This window comes from Haliotis rufescens, unplaced genomic scaffold, assembly GCF_023055435.1.
Source record: "Haliotis rufescens isolate VD_foot unplaced genomic scaffold, xgHalRufe1.0.p SCAF_64, whole genome shotgun sequence".
Taxonomy (NCBI): domain Eukaryota; kingdom Metazoa; phylum Mollusca; class Gastropoda; order Lepetellida; family Haliotidae; genus Haliotis; species Haliotis rufescens.
The window spans coordinates 2,087,357-2,114,533 of record NW_025964355.1 but is presented as its reverse complement, the minus strand read 5'-3'; the positions used below and the strand labels follow the sequence as shown (position 1 = coordinate 2,114,533).

The following is a 27,177-nucleotide window of genomic DNA, read 5'->3' as shown; positions in this document are numbered from 1 at the left end:
TAAATTGTGGAAAAGGTTTCAAGCCGCTGAGGTCTACAAGCACAGATATGGCAATTGATCCCGCCTGCGTAGTGCCTTCGCAAAATTGTTTTCGCAATTTATATCTCTAAAGTTGCCAAAACTTGAAACATGCCTTACGTCAGAGTTAGACTCTGATTTTAAGTATATTAGACTATACGTTTGATAATTACAGCAATTATCCCAGTAGTTTGTCTAGATTCCCGACAGTTTATTCTAACTCGATCGCCGAATGGCAAGGGCGACGCCATATTTATTTATAAACACTGAAAGTAGTCCCGACTTGACCTTTGATATTTGCATCTCTAGCCCCATAGAACCCCAACGGATATCGTTATTATCGGTTGTCTTTATCCTGCCGAGAAACCTCCCCGTTTTATGATAAAACAATGTATTGCGCTGTAAATACTTTGAAAGACAACGCCCATTCAGTACCAGAACACTGATGCTGAGGAATCGACACTGAATGATCAATAGTTGTGATCTGAAGTGTCTTTGCAGCATACGTGGATTATACCGTCCATCACATGATGAGTGATGGGACTAAATGTGTCCACAGTGAGTCTGGGATGAAGTGTTGAATGTGATGGTTAGCCATGTTGATAATGAGCGGCATTATATTGATGCAGTGTTGAGAATATACGGAGACTAGGGTGTAGCTGTGTTTTGGTTCAAATATCTCGTTAATTGTTTTGTCTTGGGGCTGTACATTGGACTCCAAGCCGAACTGACGCTGAACGGTGTTGTGCTTGAGACGAGGCAGGAGGGAACAAGACAGTGCAGTTTGTTCTGAACGTTTGGAAAAATTCCCAGTTTAGGACAAGATGCCTAGAATTGCAATAACGTGCGTTGTCTTCATCTGTTTCCTCCCGGGGATGACACATGTTTCAGGTAGGACTCTTTTACTCCTTTGATTTTGCACTTGAACATAAACCGGTTTTGACATTAATACTGTCATGTATATTTTAAAATCCATCTTTGTACTGTCCTTATGGTTTAAGATAACCGAGCTACTCAACACTGACATCAAAAACACGTTTTACTCTGATGAACGCATGACTGGTGAACACTATGTTACACACGGTGTTTTTCCTGAAACCAAATATCCAACAAATTATGAAAATTGTGGATGATGCTACCCGAAGGAAAAGAAACTATACCCCTGAGTTGATTCTATCATACGTTTGATTATCAGCTGAAAATATCTTAATTTAACGATATTGTATAAAAACATGAACTGTACTGGCCCTTTGTCAGCAGTCAAAGAATACATAATTTGATTTAAAACTTTTAAAAGTGAAATGAAATTTACCATTCGGATAACACAAATGCTGATGGGTATCTTTTTGAGAAAATAAATAAATTTGCATTTTCCGGTACAAATAAACAATCTTTCAAACATGGTAGGCGTCATGTGCTTGCAAATTTATTTCTTACCACAGGCTTTTTTAACCAATATATTTATATTCAAAATTCCCAAGCCACAGATTACTTTACTTTTTTCAAACTGTGAAAAAAAACCAATGTTTACTTTTTTCAAACTGTGAAAAATGAACAATGTTTTATTAGGCCTAATCAAATCTAACAACAGTCAACAGTCATTTTCATTTGCATAAAAAAACCAAGCCCGCTTGTCGTTTAAAACCGCACTCAGTAATATCCTGGCTATACGATGGCGGCCTTTGAATAATCAAGCCTGGACCAGACAATGCAGTGAATGATATTGTGAGCAACATTTTTTGTCGTTGGAGGTATGATGACATGCGATTTACCGAGTCGACATAAATTACCGACAAACAATAAAAAACGACACCTAGACAAGATCGTCTAATTAAATTAGTTGCACTACAAAATAGATTCGAATCTGCTCCTGTTATCAATAGAGAATTCCTTATAATAACAGGAAGGTGAATTGCAACATCTGCCTATAAAACCGGATCTATGCAGCCCATCTGAAAGCAAGGCTTCCTGTGAGGACTGATACCCCAACAACTTAACATAGGCGGCAAAACATGGGGTGAGCTAGGCAACACCACGGCCAGGCTCAGTACCAGTGGCGTTATACTTTGTTTATAGGCAAATCAAGGTTTGTCACCGATTCACAGATGGCAGAAAATGTTGTTGGCGACGTAGCGGCGAGCGGTATGCCAGGGCAACAATTCTTGACATTGGTCGGTATGGTGGCGGTAGTGTCATGGTGTGGGGCGGTATCACACATGATAGGCGAACTGGTTTGGTTATTTGGAATGGGCATATCACTGGCCAACGATATACGAATTTTGTGTACCTTCGTTGTTCCATTTGGCAAAAATTGTGAACTGCATGATGACAATGCTAGACCACACCAGAGTCAGGTCGTCACCAATAATTTCCGACGAGAACGCATTCGGACATTTGACTGGCCCGCTAAGTCCCCTGACATGTCCCCAATATTGGTTGGTTTGTTGTTTAACGCCGCACTCAGCAATATTCCAGCTATATGACGGCGGTCTGTAAATAATCGAGTCTGGACCAGATAATCCAGTGATTAATATCATGAGCATCGATCCACGTAATTGGGATCGATGACATGCATCAACCAAGTCAGCGAACCTGACCACCCGATCCCGTTAGTCGCCTTTTACGACAAGCATAATCACCTTTTACGGCAAGCATGGGTTGCTGAAGACCTATTCTACCCCGGAATCTTCACGGGTCACATGTCCCCAATAGGGCGTCCTCTTGTGAAGAGTGTACCCTATAGACCCACACCTTCCAACGTGGCCCAGCTTGGGGTAGATCTTCAGGTTGAATTGTGGGGCAATACCAAGGGCAACCAATTAATCAACAGTGTCATCAAGGTGTCCCGCATGTATCCCCAACACGATGGACACACAGGTATTAATCTACACGCCCGAAATTAATTTTACATTTATCGTCATTACACCTTCGCCTTCATTTCACCAGTTCCCTTTTGTCGGTGGTGTTGTTAGCCGCCTGGTACATCAAACATAGCATTGGGACGAATTCTAAGCTGGAATCCACAGGGAGGATTGTCTGATCAGTAATTCACTTCACCTTGTGTCAGTGTCAGCATCCATTAGTGCTGCAATCCCCGTAATACTATGTGCAACATAATGGATCCTGAATGTCTGTCCAATGGACACAATAGTTATGTACTTGAATCTAGAGAACATATTTACATCATAAATATGCCATATGCCATGTTGTTCACTTGTTTCATCCTTTACGTGAATTGAAGAAGCTGACTCCATGTACACATTGTAACATAATACATGTAAACACAAGGAATAAAACATTGGTTTGAGTTGTAAATATCAACACGAGGGGAGGGGAAAAGCGCACGGATCGAAGTCCCAATGGCTATACCAGACCCTGATGGCTTGCATTTTGTGTTTACAATTGAGAAGTGTTTTATCCAGCTTAAATGTTTTAGAGATGCAAGCCATCTGATTAAGATAGGCCAACCCATCGGGATACCTTGTAGTGAGACAATGGAGTAGTCGCGTATACCGAATTCGATGACAGCAGTCGAGAGAAATACCACTTGAAGCATGCAGACCACTGAAGTCAGTGTCATATAACAATAATGAAAATATTTTCATACTTTCAAGTTTACACTGTTTCTCTCATGCTGATTGGCTGAATGGGTAGTCACGTGATCTGATATTTAGAGTTCACACACCTGTGAACGGACAAAAAAAGTTCTAACGATGTGAACAATTTTTTGTGAAATTAATCGTGTGAACTTTTGCCGGAACTACTTTCCGAGGTTTCCCCGAATTCTCGATCCGTGTTTACGATCAACTCGTTTTTCAATGTTCTTTTTAATCCCCGCATTTATCAGCAATATAAATAATTTAGTATTTTTGCCTGGTCTTGTAACATTTCATCTGACTTATAAATAAATAAATGCTCTGTTTCTGGTGTTTGATGTCGTCTAGCTGCTACATGAAACAAAATGGATTGTCCTTACGGTGATTTGGATATGGAATGGCTATCTTTTAATACTAATAATGCAAGTAAAGAAAATAAATTCTGTTAAATTACTGAGGTGAACGAAATTGATTTATTGAGCGAAATTGACTTTGATGCCTTGTTTTCGGAAGTGACAGGAATCTAGCAACAATGAAAACAATGTCGTACCCTGCTCAGATTTGGCCGCTGACACAGAGCAAACGCGACTGCTCCTGATCAATTCCAAACTAAAACATGATTCACTATCGCATCGGAAAAATAAATCTAAGATTTGGAGAAACCATAAAACATAAATTAAAAAATAATAATACTAGTCTGTTTTACCGATTGATCATCGGAGACGAGAAAATATCCGTAGGCGGAATTAGAAATCTACTATTCCGGTTTCTGAGTTGGCGGACCTTCTCCGTGCATTTATCAGGAATATAATTAATTTAGTATTTTTGCCTTTCTCTTGTAATTTCTTCTGACTTAAAAATAAATAAATGCTTGGTTCTGGTGTTTAATGTCGTCTAGCTGCTAGGCCTACAAAATGGATTGTCCTCACGGTGATTTGGATATGGAATGGCGAACTTTCAATATTAATAACGCAAGTAAAGAAAATGAATTCTGTAAAATTACTGAGGTGAACGAAATTGATTTTATTAAATGAGCGATATTGACTTTGAAGCCTTGTTTTCGGAAATGACAGGAATCTAGCACCAATGAAAACAATGTCATACCCTGCTCAGATGTGGCTGCTGACACAGATCAAAGCGACTGCTCCTGATCAATCCCAAACTAAAACCCGATTCACTATCGTATTTGGAAAAAAATCCAAGATTTTGAGAAACCATAAAACAAATAAAGGTAAGGAAAGAAACTGAATTAAAAAAAACCCGTGCCTACTTGTTTTACTGAGTGGTCATCGGAGACAATATTCGTAGACGGAATTACCATATTCCGGTTTCTGAGTTGGCCGACCTCCTCCGTACATTTTAGGCCGAGAAGCGGCGCACATGAGGAATGACGGGGCACAGAAATGGAGCCAGTTGGCCCATCTCAGGTGACAAGAGACACTAGCTAAGCAAAGTATTATAGCACACCTATTTTAAAGATTTGATTTATCCCAAATATTGTTTGTAAATTTGTTCAGAGAATGAAATTATGTTGACATATTTCTAGATTATGTTGTATATACTCAGAGAACTATTTTTCTTTGCGGAACTGGATATAAGTGGGGCGCCTGAGTGGGGAAATGTGACCGAGAGCCGGCAAATAACGACAAAATAACATTGTTGCAATGTCCTTCGGCAAAACCAGAGGACGTCAAATTCAAGCAACAATTATTACGATATTATTCGGCGAGACCAGTAAACTACAAAGTATGAAATTATAAGAATTGAACGTCAGTTTGGATTGGTTCATTGAAGTGTGAACGATTTAAAAGCGCTGGTTAAACTTTCGTGTGAACCTCCTCGCAAGCTCACACAGTTTAGATTAAGATTAGATACAGATAAAGTATCTTAAATATATCACAGATCGTAAGTTCAGATACCTATATGACAGAGAACTCATTTGTGTTAGAGACTGAAAAAGCGGGGTGTTTCCCAATGACGTCACGGGGATTTCCCAGCCGATGAAAATAAGAACAACATGGAGAAGTGACACGGAATTCATGGTCACATTGTCAGGTACCATTGTCCAAATCCAGCACGCATCTGTTTCAGTGACTTTTCGTACAATCCTACAAATGTCCTACTCGTACATGTAGACGTTTTGTTCTTATGATAAATAATGCCATGACTACCAGAACAACAAATAGCATTCGTGTGCCATTCAAAGACATTATTCAAACCAAACAAATGTTATAATCAATAAAAGTACTGGTGTTACCACAATAGCTAATAGAATTGAAATAATGTGCCAAAAGATACTTCACTATTATGCCTTCAAATGGTCCACTTGCGAGCGCAGAACTTTGTTTGAACACATCGCCAACAGTTGAACAGTTGAGAGGGGGGGGGGGGGGGGGGGGGGGTAGGGGATGCTATTCTTAATGACAATGATGATACCTTTGATCGAACAGCAGGCGTTCAGCACTTAAAATGCGTGTTCAAATATGACGTTACGTGATGTTTACAGTTTGACAAGTTAATAGTGAAAACATTAACGTGATACCTGGAAGCTAACAAAACAAATTTTGTTCAGGAAGCTGCGCACCCGCGAGCGGGATCGAATTACAATCTAAGCTTGTTACTTGTTTGATTGTTGTTTAACGCAGCAATATTCCAGCAAAATGAGGGCGATCTGTAAATTGTTGAGTCTGGACCAAACAATTCAGTGACTGACATCAAGACCATCGTTCTAGGCGATTGGGATTCGATGACATGCATCAATCAAATCAGCGAGCTGACCACCCGATCCCGTTAGTCACCTCTTACGATTAGCAGGGGTTACTGAAAACCTATTCTAACCCGGATTTTCACGGGACTGTAAGCTTCTTAAATTTGTTTTGTTATTTATATATCCAATATATTTCACGAATAAACAAAGGGCTCAAATACAATATGAAGTCATTTGTATTACATAAATTTTTTTTGTTATCTATCTAGATCCATAATTCTTTCCAAATTTGAAAGTGACATTAACTTTTGTTCACAAAGGGAAATAATTTAGGAATTGTTACGTATGTTGTCTCATGGAACAGCCACAAGTTAACGTGAACACACATATAATGTAGTCCCATCCTATCGTTTTAAATTAAGGAGAGCTATTACACTGATTTGTCTGATATGATGTAAATCTGTCTGAGGAGCGAATTATTACATTGTATATGTGTCAAATCTATTCCCGAACTTTGTTCGATGACGATTGGCTTGTCTGACAGCATTGTTAAGGGTAATTTATTTGTCCGGTGACCCTATCCTTTACAATGATAATATTGTCTGAATGGTCTCAAGTATCTATACTTTTTAAATATAAAACGGTAAATGTACACTTAAACTTTAAAAAGACTAACAGCAATTATTATTTTAAAATCGGTCAATTGAATGCAAAATTCAAAGATTATTGTGGTGAAAATGTATGTCTATGTATATTTATCAGTAAATTTAATTAAGTTAACGTTTTCTGCGAAGAAATATTGGAAAATGAATTTTGAGCTATGTCAAAATATGCTTATGTTTTAGGACATTTTAAACCTAAACCAGCATGGCAACCCGTTTTTTATTTTATTTTATTTCTTATATTACCGCTAAGTTGTCTTAAGTTTATGACAAAGACGACAGGGTCGGACCTGTCTTTAGAGCATACGACAGGTAAAATGGCGGTCCAAAAATGTTGAAGAAAAAATGGGTCTGCCGTGTTATTTCTGACTACAAGTCCGTGTGGTTTCCGCTTGCACTTTCAAAACACGTACGACAGATCTCGAAAACACGCCACAAACATAGTATATACCGATTATGACAAATGCCTGACAGAGAGAGAGAGCGAGAGAGAGAGAGAGAGAGAGAGAGAGAGAGAGAGAGAGAATATTGTTGATTATAGTGTCACATGTTATATACACTTCATACTAAAACACGTACACAAACAATAAAATATAACATCCGACTAGGTATGGCCTACGAGACACTAGACATAAAATCTTATAAGCCAAATATATCATGATCCGGCTAAGATAAAATAAGACATATACCAACACAATGTTTAAAGTTCAGATTAATTATGAAATTCGTTGAACACACACACACACACACACACACACACACACACACACACACACACACACACACACACACACACACACACACACACACACACACACACACACACACACACACACACACACACACGCACGCACGCACGCACGCACGCACGCACCCGCACGCACACACACATATACTACACACACACACACATATACTACACCCCCCCCACACACACATATACTACACACAAACACATATATACTACACACACACACACACACACACACACACATACTACACATACACACACGCACACACACATAAACTACACACACACGCACACGCACATATACTACACACACACACGCAAGCACACACACATATACTACACACACACATATACTACACACACATACGCACACACACACACACGCACACACACACACATATGCTACACGCACACATATACTACACACAAACACACACGCACACATATACTACACACACACTAACACACACGCACACACACATATACTACACACACACACACGCACACACACATATACTACACGCACGCACGCACACGCACACACACATATACTACACACGCACACACACATATACTACACACACGCACACACACATACGCACACACACATATACTACACACACACACGCACACACACATAAACTACACACACACACATATACTACACGCACACACACATATACTACACACACACACGCACACATATACTACACACACACTCACGCAAACATATACTACACACACACACACATATACTACACACACACACATATACTACACACACACACATATACTACACACACACCCGCACACATACATATACCACACACACATATACTACACACACACACACACACACACACACAAATATACTACACACACACATATACTACACACACGCACACATATACTACACACACACACACACGCACACCCACATATACTACACACACACGCACACATATACTACACACACACACACACACACACACACACACGCACACCCACATACACTACACACACACACACATATACTACACGCACACGCACACGCACACATACTACACACACACGCACGCACATACACACACATATACTACACACACACGCACACACACATATACTACACACACACACACACACACGCACACACACACATATACTACACACACACGCACATACACACACACGCACACACACACATACTACACACACACACATATACTACACACACACACACCCACGCACACACACATATATACTACACACACACACGCCCGCACATACACACACACGCGCACACACATATGCCACACACACACACACACACACACACACACACACACACACACACACACACACACACACACACACACACACACACACACACACACACACACACGCACGCACGCACGCACGCACGCACACACGCACACACACATACACACACACACACGCACACACACATATACTACACACGCACACACACGCACACACACATATACTACACACACACGCACGCAAGCACGGACGCACATACACACACACACACGCACGCATGCACGTACACACACACCAAATTACTTATACAGTCACGCACGGACGCAGTCATACACAAACACGTTGACACACACACAGGCACACTTACGAACGTAAGTCATAATACTGTATGAAGTGTAGCGTCTTTGAATGGGCACGATTATGCAATGCCGGATGGTATGCCGTCTGAGAAACATTTAATCCATGAAATAATATTTTCACCCATTCAAATGATAAAAGAAAAATATCAAACCTTAATTTATCCTCTAAGCATACATAGCGTCGTTTACAGACAGAAGCCACACAGTAGTTTTTGCGTGGATTGCAACCAGGCGCTATGCATTGCAGATTGAATTCAAATGTTTACAGTTCACTTCAACTACACTGACTGGAGTATTTCCATTCGTAAGCGTACACAGTAAAATGAAAAAGCTGTTTGTAAACTCAATAGTGCGGTTAAGGATCGCATCAGTTCGTTAGAACATTTATTCCAATAAGTTGTTGTATGGGATCTGATTATATACATTACATTTCCTTAGTAAATTATAATATTTTAAAATGAAACATCACTGCTCTTTCGTACACAGTAAAATGAAAAAGCTGTTTGTAAACTCAATAGTGTGGTTAAGGATGGTATCAGTTCGTTAGAACATTTATCCCAATAAGTTGTATGGGATCTGAATATATACATTATATTTCCTTAGTAAATTATAATATTTTAAAATGAAACATCACTGCTCTTTCGTACACAGTATAATGAAAAAAGCTGTTTGTAAACTCAATAGTGTGGTTAAGAATCGTATCAGTTCGTTAGAACATTTATTCCAATAAGTTGTTGTATGGGATCTGAATATATACATTACATTTCCTTAGTAAATTATAATATTAATATTAAAATGAAACATCACTGCTCTTTCGTACACAGTAAAATGAAAAGGCTGTTTGTAAACTCAATAGTGCGGTTAAGGATCGTATCAGTTCGTTGGAACTTTTACTCCAATAAGTTGTTGTATGGGATCTGAATATATACATAACATTTCCTTAGTAAATTATAATATTTTAAAATGAAACATCACTGCTCTTTCTAGTATGTTATGATCTTAGTTGTATTATGACGCTTCCCTCAGCAATATCCAGCAACGTAGGCTTGAAAATAATCCAACCAGTGCTAGTGATAGATGAGCATCGATCCTTACCATCGGAGTACTGTTGACACGCTATCAACCAAATCAACGAGTCTGGCCACCCGATCCATTAAGTCGTCTCGCGACAGGTATACATTGATGGGGATCAATTCTAACCCGGAATATGCACAGGGTAGCGTGTACAGCAACGATCGTATTATCAAACTGGAACTCAGATTTTACTATTATAAGTTGATCACCGGTCTCGAGATGGACATAGATTAATGTACCCTTTATCTTAGTTCATACAGAAGCCTTTTAGGGACTTTTGTTTTATTCATTTTGTTATTGAAATTTCAAGATACTAACTTGACATTTCAAGATAATAAGTTCAAATTTTAAGATACATACTAAGTTTACATTTAAAGATAATGATCTTGAATTTCAAGATGATAAGTTGAAATATTAACATTTTTAATTGAAATTTCAACTTAGTATTGTGAAATTTCAAGAAACTAAATTAAAAATTTCAAGATAATCAGTTGAAATTTTAAGATTATAACTTACTTGAAATTTCAACTTTTATCATAAAATTTCAAGATACTAAGTTGAAATTTACAAGATGATAACTTATTATCATGAAATTTCAAGATCATTATGTGAAATTTCATACCTTGATATTTCTAGTTAGAATCTTGAAATTTCATCTTAGTATCTTGAAGTTTGGAGAGAAAAATTAATAAAAAAATGGCCCTAAAAGACTTCCGTAGGTTCATGATTTCTCGATCATGGGGCTCGGGAAACATAAAATAACAAAGAGTGTACATCAACCCTTGTCACCAGAGACACCGGTGGACAACCCATTTATCTCACCACACACTCAGTTAAATTGCAGCCATGCTGTGGTCGGAATCGGCAAGAATACCACAATTTCCTTGGATCCACTAAGACGACAAAAACAAACTCATTTCCCAAAGTATTTCCCCTAGATCTGTTTCATTCAGAAAATATCGTAAATATTCACAGAATCGCGTGTTACATCCTTAAGTCGAGATACACAAATGTGGTTGGTATGTTGCAAATGTGATGCCAACAGTTCGGTAATTCGAGCGGGTCCATACGAAATGTACCTTACATGTTAGCGTGATACACAGATAATAACAGCATGGGTCTCAGCCAAACCGATTCCAAAATTCACGTATACGGCAAGATAAATAGAGGATTCATCACGAGTGTTTTTTAATATGGGAAATATCAACCGAGTCTTAGTTAATCGGTATTTGCCGAGCCTTTGGCGACGCAAATACCGATTAACGGGACGAGGTTGATATTTCCCATATTAAAAAAAAACGAGTGATGAATTCTATTTATCATTTTCACATTTTTGCTTCCAAATTAAGGAATAATTGCATTAAACATTAACATCAGCAACTTGTCGAAATCTTACGTATAGATCGTGCGTAGTGATACATGTTTTCCATAGCAATGTAAACCAAAATAAACAATTCGCTGAGAAAAAAAGTTCCTCGGATTGTTTTAAACAAAATACTTGAACAGACTTTTGCAGAATAATTGAAACTTTAATAACGGTAACAACAACGATTCTGTGTAATCTGATTATATCTCTGGTGTAACTTCACTTATAATATATAGTTTCAAATCAAACCGCTCGCTCTTCCGGTTATCTAATTTGCATATCTAATTTGCATACTTATGTCATTGGGGTATGACATACATGTTTTTATGTCATCAGCTTATGTCATGGATAAATGCTTAAGTTAAATGATAAATTGTATTTGTCTCTTCTTCCCCTAGGCTGTAGTTCAACGTTGACGGGGTATTCCGGCTTCTTCACCTCACCCAACTACCCGGGAAACTACCCCTCCAACGCCGACTGCTACTATACCATCGACGCCGGCAACAAACCAATCCGCCTCCTGTTTCTGGACTTCGGAGTAGAAGTAGGCTATGACATTGTGAAGGTGGGTGAGTGTTGGTTTGGGAGGGTGGTTGAGTGAGTGGTTGCGTGAATGAGTGAAGGAATCACGAGTGAATTGATTCGAATGGGGACCAGTTGCACGAGTGGCTACATCACTTCCTGAATGAGTTGCATGAATCACACGTGGGACTCATAGAAGGGAACCCAGTGATTTTAAAACATATAGAACCACACCTTTGGGACATGTCAATCAGCAACGTCACAAATCCTATTGACTTCCCTAGAACTTACACGAAGTTGGATATTAATTCTTTTTTTGTACTTTTTTATCTGGTTAAGATATATTGCCACATTATTCGACAGACAGTGACCCAAATTTGGTGTTCAGTCCCATCCGGGATTCGAACCCAAACTGCCAGAGTGAGGCACCTAATCACCAGCACGCAAAGTCAGCGATCTTTCCTACTCATTCACCGAGGCTTTCACAAAAATGAAAGTCCGACAATTGGTAGTCTAGATCACGTACTTTGTGTACCCCTCTGATAAGTGTAAGTTAGCATGGTTCCCCTGGCCGATAGCTATGAACACACAATGCTATTTAGAAAGTGGTCAAATGTAACAAATGTTATGCCAGATATAACATTTGTTACATTTGACCACTTTCTAACAAGCAATCGTGTGTTCAGTATCCTAAATTGTTTAACCCCTATTTTTTGTCACAGGCGTTTATATACGTGATTCAATTGCCCACACAAAAGAAGTTGCACAGGAATTCTACGGAAGCCTTTTAGGGCCATTCGTTTTTGTTTTTTTTCTTTTTGAAATTTCAAGATACTATTGAAATTTCAAAACACATAAGTTGAAATTTCAAGATACAAGTTATAATCTTAACATTTCAACTTATTTTCTTGAAATTTCAAGATCATTATCTTAAATTTCAACTGAGTATGTATCCTAAAATTAAAACTTGATATCTTGAAATTTCACGAAAAAAAATTATAAAAAATATCCAATAAACTCTTAAGGCTTCCGTAGAATTCCTGGGACGTGCAACGTTTTTGTGTGGGGCAACTGACACCCGCACTTGCAGGTGCCTACATACCTACGTCTACATAGACCATATCGTCTACGTAGATGTTACTTTCATCTACATATATGATACTTACAGCAACGTAGACCATATCACAGCTACGTAGGCCATATCATCTACGTAGATGTTACTTTCAACTACATCTACGTAGACAATACCTACAACTACGTAGACCATACCTACATCTACGTAGACCATACCTACATCTACGAAGACCATACCTACATCTACGTAGACCATACAATGTACCTACATTTATGTAGATCATATTTACATCTACGTAGACCATACCTACATCTACGTAGATCATACCTACATCTACGTAGACCATACCTTCATCTACGTAGACCATACCTACATCATTGTAGACCATACCTACATCTACGTAGACCATACTTACATCTACGTAGACCATACCTACATCTACGTAGATCATACTTACATCTACGTAGATCATACCTACATCTACGTAGATCATACCTACATCTACGTAGACCATACCTACATCTTCGTAGACCATACTTACATCTACGTAGACCATACCTACATCTACGTAGATCATACCTTCATTTACGTAGATCATACCTACATCTACGTAGACATACCTACATCTACGTAGGCCATACCTACATCTACGTAGACCATACCTACATATACGTAGATCATACCTTCATCTACGTAGACCCTACCTACATCTACGTAGGCCCTACCTACATCTACGTAGACCATACCTACAGCTACGTAGACCATATCTACATCTACGTAGATCATACTTACATCTACGTAGACCATACCTACATCTACGTAGACCATACCTACATCTACGTAGACCATACCTACATCTACGTTGACCATACCTTCATCTACGTTGACCATACCTACATCTACGTAGACCATACCTACATCTACGTAGATCATACCTACATCTACGTAGACCATACCTACATCTACGTAGACCATACTTACATTTACGTAGGCCCTACCTACATCTACGTAGACCATACCTGCATTTACGTGTATGATATTACACGATGCTGTTCAAAAGTAGATAATGAAGGGATCGCTTTCGCTATACCCAAGCTGCACGAGTGCTGGTAAAACATTGCTAGTGCAGGTAAAACATTGATAGTGCAGGTAACTGTTATTGCCAGGATGCACCAGTGCAGGTAACATTTTCCACCACGTGTACAGCAGTTGATAAAATTGATTTGATAAAAGTGGAACACTGAACTCATTTAGAACTGGTTGCAAATCTTTTTTGAATCCAGGAAACCACAGTTTATGAAATTAGTGAAATACACAGGGGGCCTGAATGCAGTGAACTTTTAGAACTAATGCTTTACAATCAGTTAATTATGACAAGAACAGTCACTCACGAGGTTATAATCGCATCAAACAGACATTTTGAAACTTCTTTTTGATGTTGTTTACTGGATATCGTGATGTGAAAAGCAATATTAAGATTTACCAAAAATATAATACTGGCCCGCAGTCTCATGCTTAAGTTCTATTGGAATATATTCAATATTCAAAATAACTGAAAATACAGTGTTTCAATTTATGATAAACTGGAGCAGCCAGTAGTTTGTTTGAGCAACCTGATTAATTTACTTGGTTGCACCTGGTGCAGGTGGTAAAACAGAATGAAATCGTACCCTGTAACACCTACTTCTACACAGATTATGAAACCGTACACGTAGATGAAAATATCATCTTCGTAGATGTGAGTAGTATCATCTACGAAGATGTAAGTATCATCTATGTAGATGTAAGTATCATCTATGTAGATGTAAGTACAATCTACGTAGATAAAAATATCATCTACGCTGATTATTTATTTGTTTAGAGGAGCAGTCGGGTAGCCTAGTGGTAAAGGCGTTCGCTCGTCATGCCGAAGACCCGGGTTCGGGTTGGTGTCCCCTGCCGTGATATTGCTGGAATATTGCTAAAATCGACGTAAAACCATACCTACTCACTCACTATTTGTTTAGAATGTGTCCCTTATACGCTTCCATACCGATATAGAGAAACGATGATTGATTTAACCGTTGGGTAGCCTTGGACAAAAGACACTACACTTTAGGTCTGATGCCAACAGTGAAAGACGCTTTACAAATGCCAATGAGTGTTGTGTAGGCCTTTTGGGAATCATAAATGCTGACGTTGTTTTCTTCTCAATCATTACATAGTGGTAATTCCACACATTGTATATATTATGCATGTTGCATCTTACATTCAGCAAAGTCTTGCCTACTCATGTATATTGTGTTTACATAATGTTGTCATTTTATTTTTAAAAACGCCGAGTCACTTGGAGTCCTTCTCATTAAGAAGATTGTTTTTTTACTAATGGCCACGTGGTAATGATGTTGATTTTCTTAATTACAATAGTAGCGTCCTTTCAGCGATGGTGGGTGACATTGTTGTAACCAGTGTTACTACGTCATCGTTGAGTGTTATCTATCAATAATATATTGCTATAGTTTAAGTAAGACATAAACTGACGAGCAAAAGAAACGTGACGAAACTGAAATTTTCACTCTTATGGTTCAAATACCGAATAGTGTCACAAAAATGGCTGAGTAAGAATTTCCTGAGTAATGTCCGTACTCCAGTATCCATATCACTGGAGACCCGTCAAGATCCGGGGTAGAATAGCTCTTCAGCAACCCATGCTTGCCATAAAAGGCGACTATGCTTGTCGTAAGAGGCGACTAACGGGATCGGGTGGTCAGGTTCGCTGACTTGGTTGATGCATGTCATCGGTCGCAATTGCTCATGATGTCAATCACTGGATTGTCTGGTCCAGACTCGATTATTTACAGACCGCCGTCATATAGCTGGAATATTGCTGAGTGTGGCGTTAAACAACAAACAAACAAACAAACAAACAAACATGTCACTGGAAACTGAGATTGAAGTAAAAGTTGCTGCACGTGCAGCATGCAAACCAAGAAAGTAACGGGTATGAAAATGAAAGAAAATGTGCATGGTTCAGTCACACCCAAACTGTTGGACAGTGACAAATAACATGCCGCGATTAACGCTGCAGCAGAGAGATAAATCCGGTGGTACGATGCATCAAGGCACAAAGCATGACTCTGTCGCGAGGAGTTTTGGCCGCAGTCGAATATTCATGGCCCGTTACAGGAAGACAAGTACGACACTAGAACAGCGAACTTCCCCTGTGTGCCTTCATCTCACAGGCAGTATGCTGCTATCCTCGGCATGCCTTCTCCTTCTGACCGCCTCCGTGGTCTAGTGGTAGAGCGTCCGCCTGGAGAGCGGAAGGTGCGGGGTTCGATCCCCGGCCGCGTCATACCAAAAGACGTTAAAAGATGGTACTTGTTGTTACCCTGTCTGGCGCTCGGCATTAAGGGGCTAAAACAAGGACTGGTCGGCTCGGAGTCAGTATACTCTGTCTGAGTTGGGTATTCATGTTAAACTGCGGCATGGTATCTCAGTGAGCTAGCACTTTAAATCGGCATCAGCGGGACTAGTACAAGCAGCCACACAAACACATACACGTACATGCACGTCGCTATATAAGTGCCATTATCTTGGACGCGACGTTAAACCCAATTTCACCTCACCTCCTCTTCTCCTTCTAGGAGGTCCGCCGTGATATTGCTGGAATATTGCTAAAAGCGGCGTAAAACCATACTCACTCACTCACTCTAGGATGTATGCTACTTTGCATTGTAAATGTATGCCTCATATTCTTGCTGGTATTCTGCTATCCCAGCTATGACCTCATCTTCTAGCAGGTGTGTTGCTCCCCAAGGTATGCCTCATATTCTTGCTGGTATTCTGCTATCCCAGCTGTGACCTCATCTTCTAGCAGGTGTGTTGCTACCCAAGGTATGCCTCATATTCTTTCTGGTATTCTGCTATCCCAGCTATGACCTCATCTTCTAGCAGGTGTGTTGCTACCCAAGGTATGCCTCATATTCTTGCTGGTATTCTGCTATCCCAGCTATGACCTCATCTTCTAGCAGGTGTGTTGCTACCCAAGGTATGCCTCATATTCTTGCTGGTATTCTGCTATCCCAGCTATTACCTCATCTTCTAGCAGGTGTGTTGCTACCCAAGGTATGCCTCATATTCTTGCTGGTATTCTGCTATCCCAGCTATGACCTCATCTTCTAGCAGGTGTGTTGCTACCCAAGGTATGCCTCATATTCTTGCTGGTATTCTGCTATCCCAGCTATGACCTCATCTTCTAGCAGGTGTGTTGCTACCCAAGGTATGCCTCATATTCTTGCTGGTATTCTGCTATCCCAGCTATGACCTCATCTTCTAGCAGGTGTGTTGCTACCCAAGGTATGCCTCATATTCTTGCTGGTATTCTGCTATCCCAGCTATGACCTCATCTTCTAGCAGGTGTGTTGCTACCCAAGGTATGCCTCATATTCTTGCTGGTATTCTGCTATCCCAGCTATGACCTCATCTTCTAGCAGGTGTGTTGCTACCCAAGGTATGCCTCATATTCTTTCTGGTATTCTGCTATCCCAGCTATGACCTCATCTTCTAGCAGGTGTGTTGCTACCCATGGTATGCCTCATATTCTTGCTGGTATTCTGCTATCCCAGCTGTGACCTCATCTTCTAGCAGGTGTGTTGCTACCCAAGGTATGCCTCATATTCTTGCTGGTATTCTGCTATCCCAGCTGTGACCTCATCTTCTAGCAGGTGTGTTGCTACCCAAGGTATGCCTCATCTATTTGCTGGTATTCTGCTATCCCAGCTATGACCTCATCTTCTAGCAGGTGTATTGCTACCCAAGGTATGCCTCATATTCTTGCTGGTATTCTGCTATCCCAGCTGTGACCTCATCTTCTAGCAGGTGTGTTGCTACCCAAGGTATGCCTCATATTCTTGCTGGTATTCTGCTATCCCAGATATGACCTCATCTTCTAGCAGGTGTGTTGCTACCCAAGGTATGCCTCATATTCTTGCTGGTATTCTGCTATCCCAGCTATGACCTCATCTTCTAGCAGGTGTGTTGCTACCCAAGGTATGCCTCATATTCTTGCTGGTATTCTGCTATCCCAGCTATGACCTCATCTTCTAGCAGGTGTGTTGCTACCCAAGGTATGCCTCATATTCTTGCTGGTATTCTGCTATCCCAGCTATGACCTCATCTTCTAGCAGGTGTGTTGCTACCCAAGGTATGCCTCATATTCTTGCTGGTATTCTGCTATCCCAGCTATGACCTCATCTTCTAGCAGGTGTGTTGCTACCCAAGGTATGCCTCATATTCTTGCTGGTATTCTGCTATCCCAGCTATGACCTCATCTTCTAGCAGGTGTGTTGCTACCCAAGGTATGCCTCATATATTTGCTGGTATTCTGCTATCCCAGTTATGACCTCATCTTCTAGCAGGTGTGTTGCTACCCAAGGTATGCCTCATATTCTTGCTGGTATTCTGCTATCCCAGCTATGACCTCATCTTCTAGCAGGTGTGTTGCTACCCAAGGTATGCCTCCATATTCTTGCTGGTATTCTGCTATCCCAGTTATGACCTCATCTTCTAGCAGGTGTGTTGCTACCCAAGGTATGTCTCCATATTCTTGCTGGTATTCTGCTATCCCAGCTATGACCTCATCTTCTAGCAGGTGTGTTGCTACCCAAGGTATACCTCCATATTCTTGCTGGTATTCTGCTATCCCAGTTATGACCTCATCTTCTAGCAGGTGTGTTGCTACACAAGGTATGCCTCCATATTCTTGCTGGTATTCTGCTATCCCAGCTGTGACCTCATCTTCTAGCAGGTGTGTTGCTACCCAAGGTATGCCTCATATTCTTGCTGGTATTCTGCTATCCCAGATATGACCTCATCTTCTAGCAGGTGTGTTGCTACCCAAGGTATGCCTCATATTCTTGCTGGTATTCTGCTATCCCAGCTATGACCTCATCTTCTAGAATGTGTTGCTACCCAAGGTATGCCTCATATTCTTGCTGGTATTCTGCTATCCCAGCTATGACCTCATCTTCTAGCAGGTGTGTTGCTACCCAAGGTATGCCTCATATTCTTGCTGGTATTCTGCTATCCCAGCTGTGACCTCATCTTCTAGCAGGTGTGTTGCTACCCAAGGTATGCCTCATATTCTTGCTGGTATTCTGCTATCCCAGCTATGACCTCATCTTCTAGCAGGTGTGTTGCTACCCAAGGTATGCCTCATATATTTGCTGGTATTCTGCTATCCCAGTTATGACCTCATCTTCTAGCAGGTGTGTTGCTACCCAAGGTATGCCTCATATTCTTGCTGGTATTCTGCTATCCCAGCTATGACCTCATCTTCTAGCAGGTGTGTTGCTACCCAAGGTATGCCTCCATATTCTTGCTGGTATTCTGCTATCCCAGTTATGACCTCATCTTCTAGCAGGTGTGTTGCTACCCAAGGTATGTCTCCATATTCTTGCTGGTATTCTGCTATCCCAGCTATGACCTCATCTTCTAGCAGGTGTGTTGCTACCCAAGGTATACCTCCATATTCTTGCTGGTATTCTGCTATCCCAGTTATGACCTCATCTTCTAGCAGGTGTGTTGCTACACAAGGTATGCCTCCATATTCTTGCTGGTATTCTGCTATCCCAGCTATGACCTCATCTTCTAGCAGGTGTGTTGCTACCCAAGGTATGTCTCCATATTCTTGCTGGTATTCTGCTATCCCAGCTATGACCTCATCTTCTAGCAGGTGTGTTGCTACCCAAGGTATGCCTCCATATTCTTGCTGGTATTCTTCTATCCCAGTTATGACCTCATCTTCTAGCAGGTGTGTTGCTACCCAAGGTATGCCTCCACATTCTTGCTGGTATTCTGCTATCTCAGCTATGACCTCATCTTCTAGCAGGTGTGTTGCTACCCAAGGTATGCCTCATATTCTTGCTGGTATTCTGCTATCCCAGCTATGACCTCATCTTCTAGCAGGTGTGTTGCTACCCAAGGTATGCCTCATATTCTTGCTGGTATTCTGCTATCCCAGCTATGACCTCATCTTCTAGCAGGTGTGTTGCTACCCAAGGTATGCCTCATATATTTGCTGGTATTCTGCTATCCCAGTTATGACCTCATCTTCTAGCAGGTGTGTTGCTACCCAAGGTATGCCTCATATTCTTGCTGGTATTCTGCTATCCCAGCTATGACCTCATCTTCTAGCAGGTGTGTTGCTACCCAAGGTATGCCTCCATATTCTTGCTGGTATTCTGCTATCCCAGTTATGACCTCATCTTCTAGCAGGTGTGTTGCTACCCAAGGTATGTCTCCATATTCTTGCTGGTATTCTGCTATCCCAGCTATGACCTCATCTTCTAGCAGGTGTGTTGCTACCCAAGGTATGCCTCCATATTCTTGCTGGTATTCTGCTATCCCAGTTATGACCTCATCTTCTAGCAGGTGTGTTGCTACCCAAGGTATGTCTCCATATTCTTGCTGGTATTCTGCTATCCCAGCTATGACCTCATCTTCTAGCAGGTGTGTTGCTACCCAAGGTATGCCTCCATATTCTTGCTGGTATTCTTCTATCCCAGTTATGACCTCATCTTCTAGCAGGTGTGTTGCTACCCAAGGTATGCCTCCACATTCTTGCTGGTATTCTGCTATCTCAGCTATGACCTCATCTTCTAGCAGGTGTGTTGCTACCCAAGGTATGCCTCATATTCTTGCTGGTATTCTGCTATCTCAGCTATGACCTCATCTTCTAGCAGGTGTGTTGCTACCCAAGGTATGCCTCATATTCTTGCTGGTATTCTGCTATCCCAGCTGTGACCTCATCTTCTAGCAGGTGTGTTGCTACCCAAGGTATGCCTCATATTCTTGCTGGTATTCTGCTATCCCAGTTATGACCTCATCTTCTAGCAGGTGTGTTGCTACCCAAGGTATGCCTCATATTATTGCTGGTATTCTGCTATCCCAGCTATGACCTCATCTTCTAGCAGGTGTGTTGCTACCCAAGGTATGCCTCATATTCTTGCTGGTATTCTGCTATCCCAGCTATGACCTCATCTTCTAGCAGGTGTGTTGCTACCCAAGGTATGCCTCATATTCTTGCTGGTATTCTGCTATCCCAGCTATGACCTCATCTTCTAGCAGGTGTGTTGCTACCCAAGGTATGCCTCATATTCTTTCTGGTATTCTGCTATCCCAGCTATGACCTCATCTTCTAGCAGGTGTGTTGCTACCCAAGGTATGCCTCAATATTCTTTCTGGTATTCTGCTATCCCAGCTATGACCTCATCTTCTAGCAGGTGTGTTGCTACCCAAGGTATGCCTCAATATTCTTGCTGGTATTCTGCTATCCCAGCTATGACCTCATCTTCTAGCAGGTGTGTTGCTACCCAAGGTATGCCTCATATTCTTGCTGGTATTCTGCTATCCCAGCTATGACCTCATCTTCTAGCAGGTGTGTTGCTACCCAAGGTATGCCTCATATTCTTGCTGGTATTCTGCTATCCCAGCTATGACCTCATCTTCTAGCAGGTGTGTTGCTACCCAAGGTATGCCTCATATTCTTGCTGGTATTCTGCTATCCCAGCTATGACCTCATCTTCTTGCAGGTGTGTTGCTACCCAAGGTATGCCTCATATTATTGCTGGTATTCTGCTATCCCAGCTATGACCTCATCTTCTAGCAGGTGTGTTGCTACCCAAGGTATGCCTCATATTCTTGCTGGTATTCTGCTATCCCAGCTATGACCTCATCTTCTAGCAGGTGTGTTGCTACCCAAGGTATGCCTCATATTCTTGCTGGTATTCTGCTATCCCAGCTATGACCTCATCTTCTAGCAGGTGTGTTGCTACCCAAGGTATGCCTCATATTCTTTCTGGTATTCTGCTATCCCAGCTATGACCTCATCTTCTAGCAGGTGTGTTGCTACCCAAGGTATGTCTCCATATTCTTTCTGGTATTCTGCTATCCCAGCTATGACCTCATCTTCTAGCAGGTGTGTTGCTACCGAAGGTATGCCTCAATATTCTTGCTGGTATTCTGCTATCCCAGCTATGACCTCATCTTCTAGCAGGTGTGTTGCTACCCAAGGTATGCCTCATATTCTTTCTGGTATTCTGCTATCCCAGCTATGACCTCATCTTCTAGCAGGTGTGTTGCTACCCAAGGTATGCCTCATATTCTTGCTGGTATTCTGCTATCCCAGCTATGACCTCATCTTCTAGCAGGTGTGTTGCTACCCAAGGTATGCCTCATATTCTTGCTGGTTTGCTATCCCAGCTATGACCTCATCTTCTTGCAGGTGTGTTGCTACCCAAGGTATGCCTCATATTCTTGCTGGTATTCTGCTATCCCAGCTATTACCTCATCTTCTAGCAGGTGTGTTGCTACCCAAGGTATGCCTCATATTCTTGCTGGTATTCTGCTATCCCAGCTATGACCTCATCTTCTAGCAGGTGTGTTGCTACCCAAGGTATGCCTCCATATTCTTGCTGGTATTCTGCTATCTCTAGTGTTCCTTCATCTTCTAGCAGGTGTGTTGCTACCCAAGGTATGCCTCCATATTCTTGCTGGTATTCTGCTATCTCTAGTGTTCCTTCATCTTCTAGCAGGTGTGTTGCTACCCAAGGTATGCCTCCACATTCTTGCTGGTATTCTGCTATCTCTAGTGTTCCTTCATCTTCTAGCAGGTGTGTTGCCATTCCCGGTGTGCCTTCAGTTCCAGCTGCCTTCCCATGTCAACAGGTATGTTGCTGTTTCAGGTATACGATGGCTCAAGCACCCTGCTGAGTTTGCTGGACGGTAGTCGGGGCATGTATGTTATTGAACCGGCCACCCATTACACAGTTCACTTTCAATCTGATGACCTCCTCAATTACAGGGGATTCAATGCAACATGGACAAGTAAGTATTGCAAGTATACAAAGAGTCTATTTTAATTATAGTACTCCCTTGTTACGAATCCACCTAAATCTGTGTAGTAATCCTAACACACACTGTATTGGTTAAGACGACACAACCTTATGTCGTGAATGCTCAAAGATATTGGTGACCGCCTCCGTGGTCTAGTGGTAGAGCGTCCGCCCGGAGAGCGGAAAGTCCGGGGTTCGATCCCCAGTCGCGTCATATCAAAAGACGTTAAAAGATGGTACTTGTTGTTACCCTGTCTGGCGCTCGGCATTAAGGGGCTAAAACAAGGACTGGTCGGCTCGGAGTCAGTATACTGTGTCTGAGTGGGGTATTCATGTTAAACTGCGGCATGGTATCTCAGTGGGCTAGCACTATAAATCGGCATCAGTCCGGACTAGTCAAGCAGCCACACATACACGTACATGCACGTCGCTATATAAGTGCAATAATCTTGGACGCGACGTTAAACCCCCATTTCACCTCACCTCAAAGATATTGGAGGGCACGGGTCTAAGAAGCCGCGATTAGCTGTGCAGAGTTGCGTCCCTTGGGCACACCAGAAACCTATGATTGTGGGGTCGAACCCCAGTTCGCCCCGATTATGTTTCAAGGTTTGTCAGCACCATACCCGTGCTCATTGGTTTCAGCGAAGTGGTAAACGTCTGAGACCTGCATCATGATCACTTCGGGCTTTCCTCCAACATTAGGCTGACACGCCGTGATATAACCGGAATACTGTTAAAAGCGGCGTTAAACCCAACTCACTCACGCACTGAACGATATTGAAAATGTTCTTTACGCTTTTCTTTTACAGTCTCCGCCACCGCACTAGCTTCTGACGTACCCGCTCTCGTGCACGGGCGCTGTAGCTACCAGGAAGACGTTGTGCGCCAGTCTTCATCCGGGTTCTCTCTGAGTTACCTTGAACTGCTCAGCACAGTCACGATCTTCGACTGTTTGTTTGTTTGTAGGGAAGACAGCTTATGCACAGCCTTTCATTACTTGAACCAAGGGTGTACCTTGTATTTCAATTTTGTCTGCAATGATACCCTCCCAGCTTTGCTGTATGTGGGAATGTGACGTGATGCATCATTGTGGAGACGTTAAAATAAAGCGACAAAACCCTTTCCATACCCAATAGAAATATCTGCATGAAGCAGAATCGATTGTACGATTCCGACTATGTCATTAGAATGTGTTAAAAACTTTATGAATCACTATCAAATAGTAATAATACCAGGTGTTCGCGAAAAGGTAAGCGTATCCTGCCTCACCGGAAGGCACTTGTCACAAACACATGCAAAGGCAAGTCAATTGTTCATCTGAACCAGCACGGGAACATATGGTACAAGAAAAAATAGGAATTGCTGCGGACATCCTTTTTGTCTCTGATGCGTCAAATTTGGAAATGTTCTCCTCATGTCTACATTGAAACAAATTTTGAATGAGAAATGAATATTTCGTTTTATTGGATTTTCTGTGGGAAATTGGAATTCAACATTCTCTGATTCATGTTAAATATTACGAAGAATATACTAGTTATTATTTTGTTAAAAGAATAAGAGGAACTGACCCTTATCGTGTACATCTGGTATATTTGATGACAGTGATGAGTAGGGTATTGTTTCTAAACGATAAGGGGCGGTCGGGTAGCCTAGTGGTTTAAGCGTTCGCTCGTCACGCCGAAGACCCGGGTTCGATTCCCGACATGGGTACAATGGGTGAAGCCAATTTCTGGTGTCCCCCGCCGTGATATTGCTGGAATATTGCTAAAAGCGGCGTAAAATCATACTCACTCACTCACTCACTCTAAACGATAAGAAAATCATGTCTTAATATCACTAAATTGCTGGTAGAGTTTCGAAGGTTAACGCGCCGCAATTTGTTATGCAAATTGTTGGTGGCGGGTGCTACCCGTATCGATTCATATCATTTTCACCACTGTTTTGCCTTTTACGTCCAGTGGAATTTGTTACGGCAGATAATTGTGACCGATTATTCTCTGGCGTTGGCGTTTTATATTTAAAAGAATCAACCGCGTGTTGAATCGAGAGTGTTAATGTCCTGGAGCTCACCTGGTTTAGGAACCATTGGATAATTTGCTGTCAGCATTGATATTAAAATATCTCCCGCAGAAACAAGGAACTAAATCCAAACAGGGCCTCTTGATTTTCAGCAACGAATGTCATGTAAAGGAGTTAATCATTGTTGTTCAACATAACATCGTTTCCTTTAAAATCCCGATTATTTCCATATTACGTACAAGTTCCAGAACGTTTCTCTCGGGTGTGTCTTTTGAAAGGTTTCAGAAATTAGAAAAGTGCAAACTTGGATTAAGTGCAAAATGGAAGCAGTCCGAATTATTCGCTTCTAATCGTGGTATGTCAATATTTAAATCTATTTTAATCTGGACACTGAAAACACACTACTAGTACCCATATATGCATCAACATTGTGCATTTGTTTGTGAAGCTCATAGTTTAACTCGTGCTTCTTTTAAGGTTCAAATACTACAAAATCTGAGGATCAATATCAATAGAAACGCGAGTAAGCATCTGTCAAAAATACAAACATCACTTTAATAAATAACGATGAACCTGACCTTTGATAGTCATGCTACCGTCTTTTCATATGGTTGGACTTTGTTAGATACCCGCACAAATTACGTTCCACGCCTTTATAGGTATCATGCTTGCCTAAGAAACTGACACTGATATAATATATATTTTGGTGTCCGGGATCTTTGGCTGATGATAGACAAAGTATTTCAGCATCCCCATCCGTGAGAAATTCTACAATACGTTTGGTGTCAAACATTCATACATTTCGAAAAAGTGTATACGTGCTGTGGTATCTTTTATCTCGTTCGCTTGACCTTGACCTTGACCTATGTGACGTTACGCTACGTAATATCCTTCCTTGGCCAATGTGACGTTACACTATCCTTAAGAGTAACTTTATAAATTTACAAAAGTAGGGCTCCACAGGGTTGCGTAATCTCTCCCTTGCTTTTCATCCTGTCCACAAACGATTGTGTTAGCCCTTTTTCGGATTGCCTGAATGTCAGTGTCCTGATGACACGACATTGGTTGGCCTCATTTGAGACAATGAACAGCACCACAGGAAGGTGTTCAGGTTATTTGCAAAGTGCGATGACATTGACATGAAGCTTGTGTTAAAAGTGAAATACCAAGGAATAGATTCAGACTTAAAACCTGCCACCTTCAAATCACGAGCCTGTGGAAGTTGTCACGGAATACAAGATATCTGGGTACATATACACATAATAACTTAAACTGGAATATAAACACTGATGCTGTTTTAAAGATATCTCCACAGAAATTGCATGTTTGGTGTAAATTAAAATCTTTTAATGTCAACAAGAGTGTATTGTTTCTTTTTTATCTTTGTTTTGTTGAAAGAGTTTGAATGTTTTCCGTTCAGGCCTGGTACGGAGTTTTTCTGTTTTAGTAGATAAGATAGCTGGTGTCCCATTTGACATCTTGTTTAAACTAATGTCCCAAAGAAACAACACCAACTATTTTGAAACTATAATTGTTATAAGTGATGTATCTGATATGAAAACATACTTAGACATATCCTACGTACCAAGCTAAACGTAATCGGGTAAAATTTGACAATTCGGGTGATAAACGTACACTTTTAAAAGCGATGTCAGGTGCCGTAGCACAAAATGCGCGTGCATGTCTACTGTAAAAAACTGCTGACCCGACACGTTAGGAACATAACACCAAAACGCACACCAACGAAATGACACGTTTAACTGCGATAGAGAGGGAGAGAGCCGTTGGAATGGCCCAACAGGGAGCGACGCACACCGTCATTGCCAGAACGTTTGGATGCGCCCGTATAACCGTTACCAGATTGATGCA

The 27,177-nt window shown here is 41.2% G+C and overlaps 1 protein-coding gene across 1 annotated transcript; it reads left to right on the top strand.

Annotated features, from left to right (window-relative positions):
* The first annotated feature begins 507 nt into the window (after positions 1-507).
* On the top strand, positions 508-24,515 carry LOC124151722 (low-density lipoprotein receptor-related protein 12-like). Its single transcript, XM_046524320.2, has 4 exons — positions 508-909; positions 12,213-12,379; positions 23,137-23,278; positions 24,099-24,515. Exons 1-4 carry the CDS (start codon positions 843-845, stop codon positions 24,362-24,364), a joined length of 642 nt encoding a protein of 213 aa, XP_046380276.1. The 5' UTR covers positions 508-842; the 3' UTR covers positions 24,365-24,515.
* Positions 24,516-27,177: the final 2,662 nt, after the last annotated feature.

Excerpts from the sequence above, each read along its gene's own strand:
- LOC124151722 (XM_046524320.2), top strand. The coding sequence starts at position 843 with ATGCCTAGAATTGCAATAACGTGCGTTGTCTTCATCTGTTTCCTCCCG. Across the intron at positions 12,380-23,136 it reads TAGGCTATGACATTGTGAAG|GTATACGATGGCTCAAGCAC; the intron begins GTGGGTGAGTGT and ends TTGCTGTTTCAG. Across the intron at positions 23,279-24,098 it reads ATTCAATGCAACATGGACAA|TCTCCGCCACCGCACTAGCT; the intron begins GTAAGTATTGCA and ends TTTCTTTTACAG.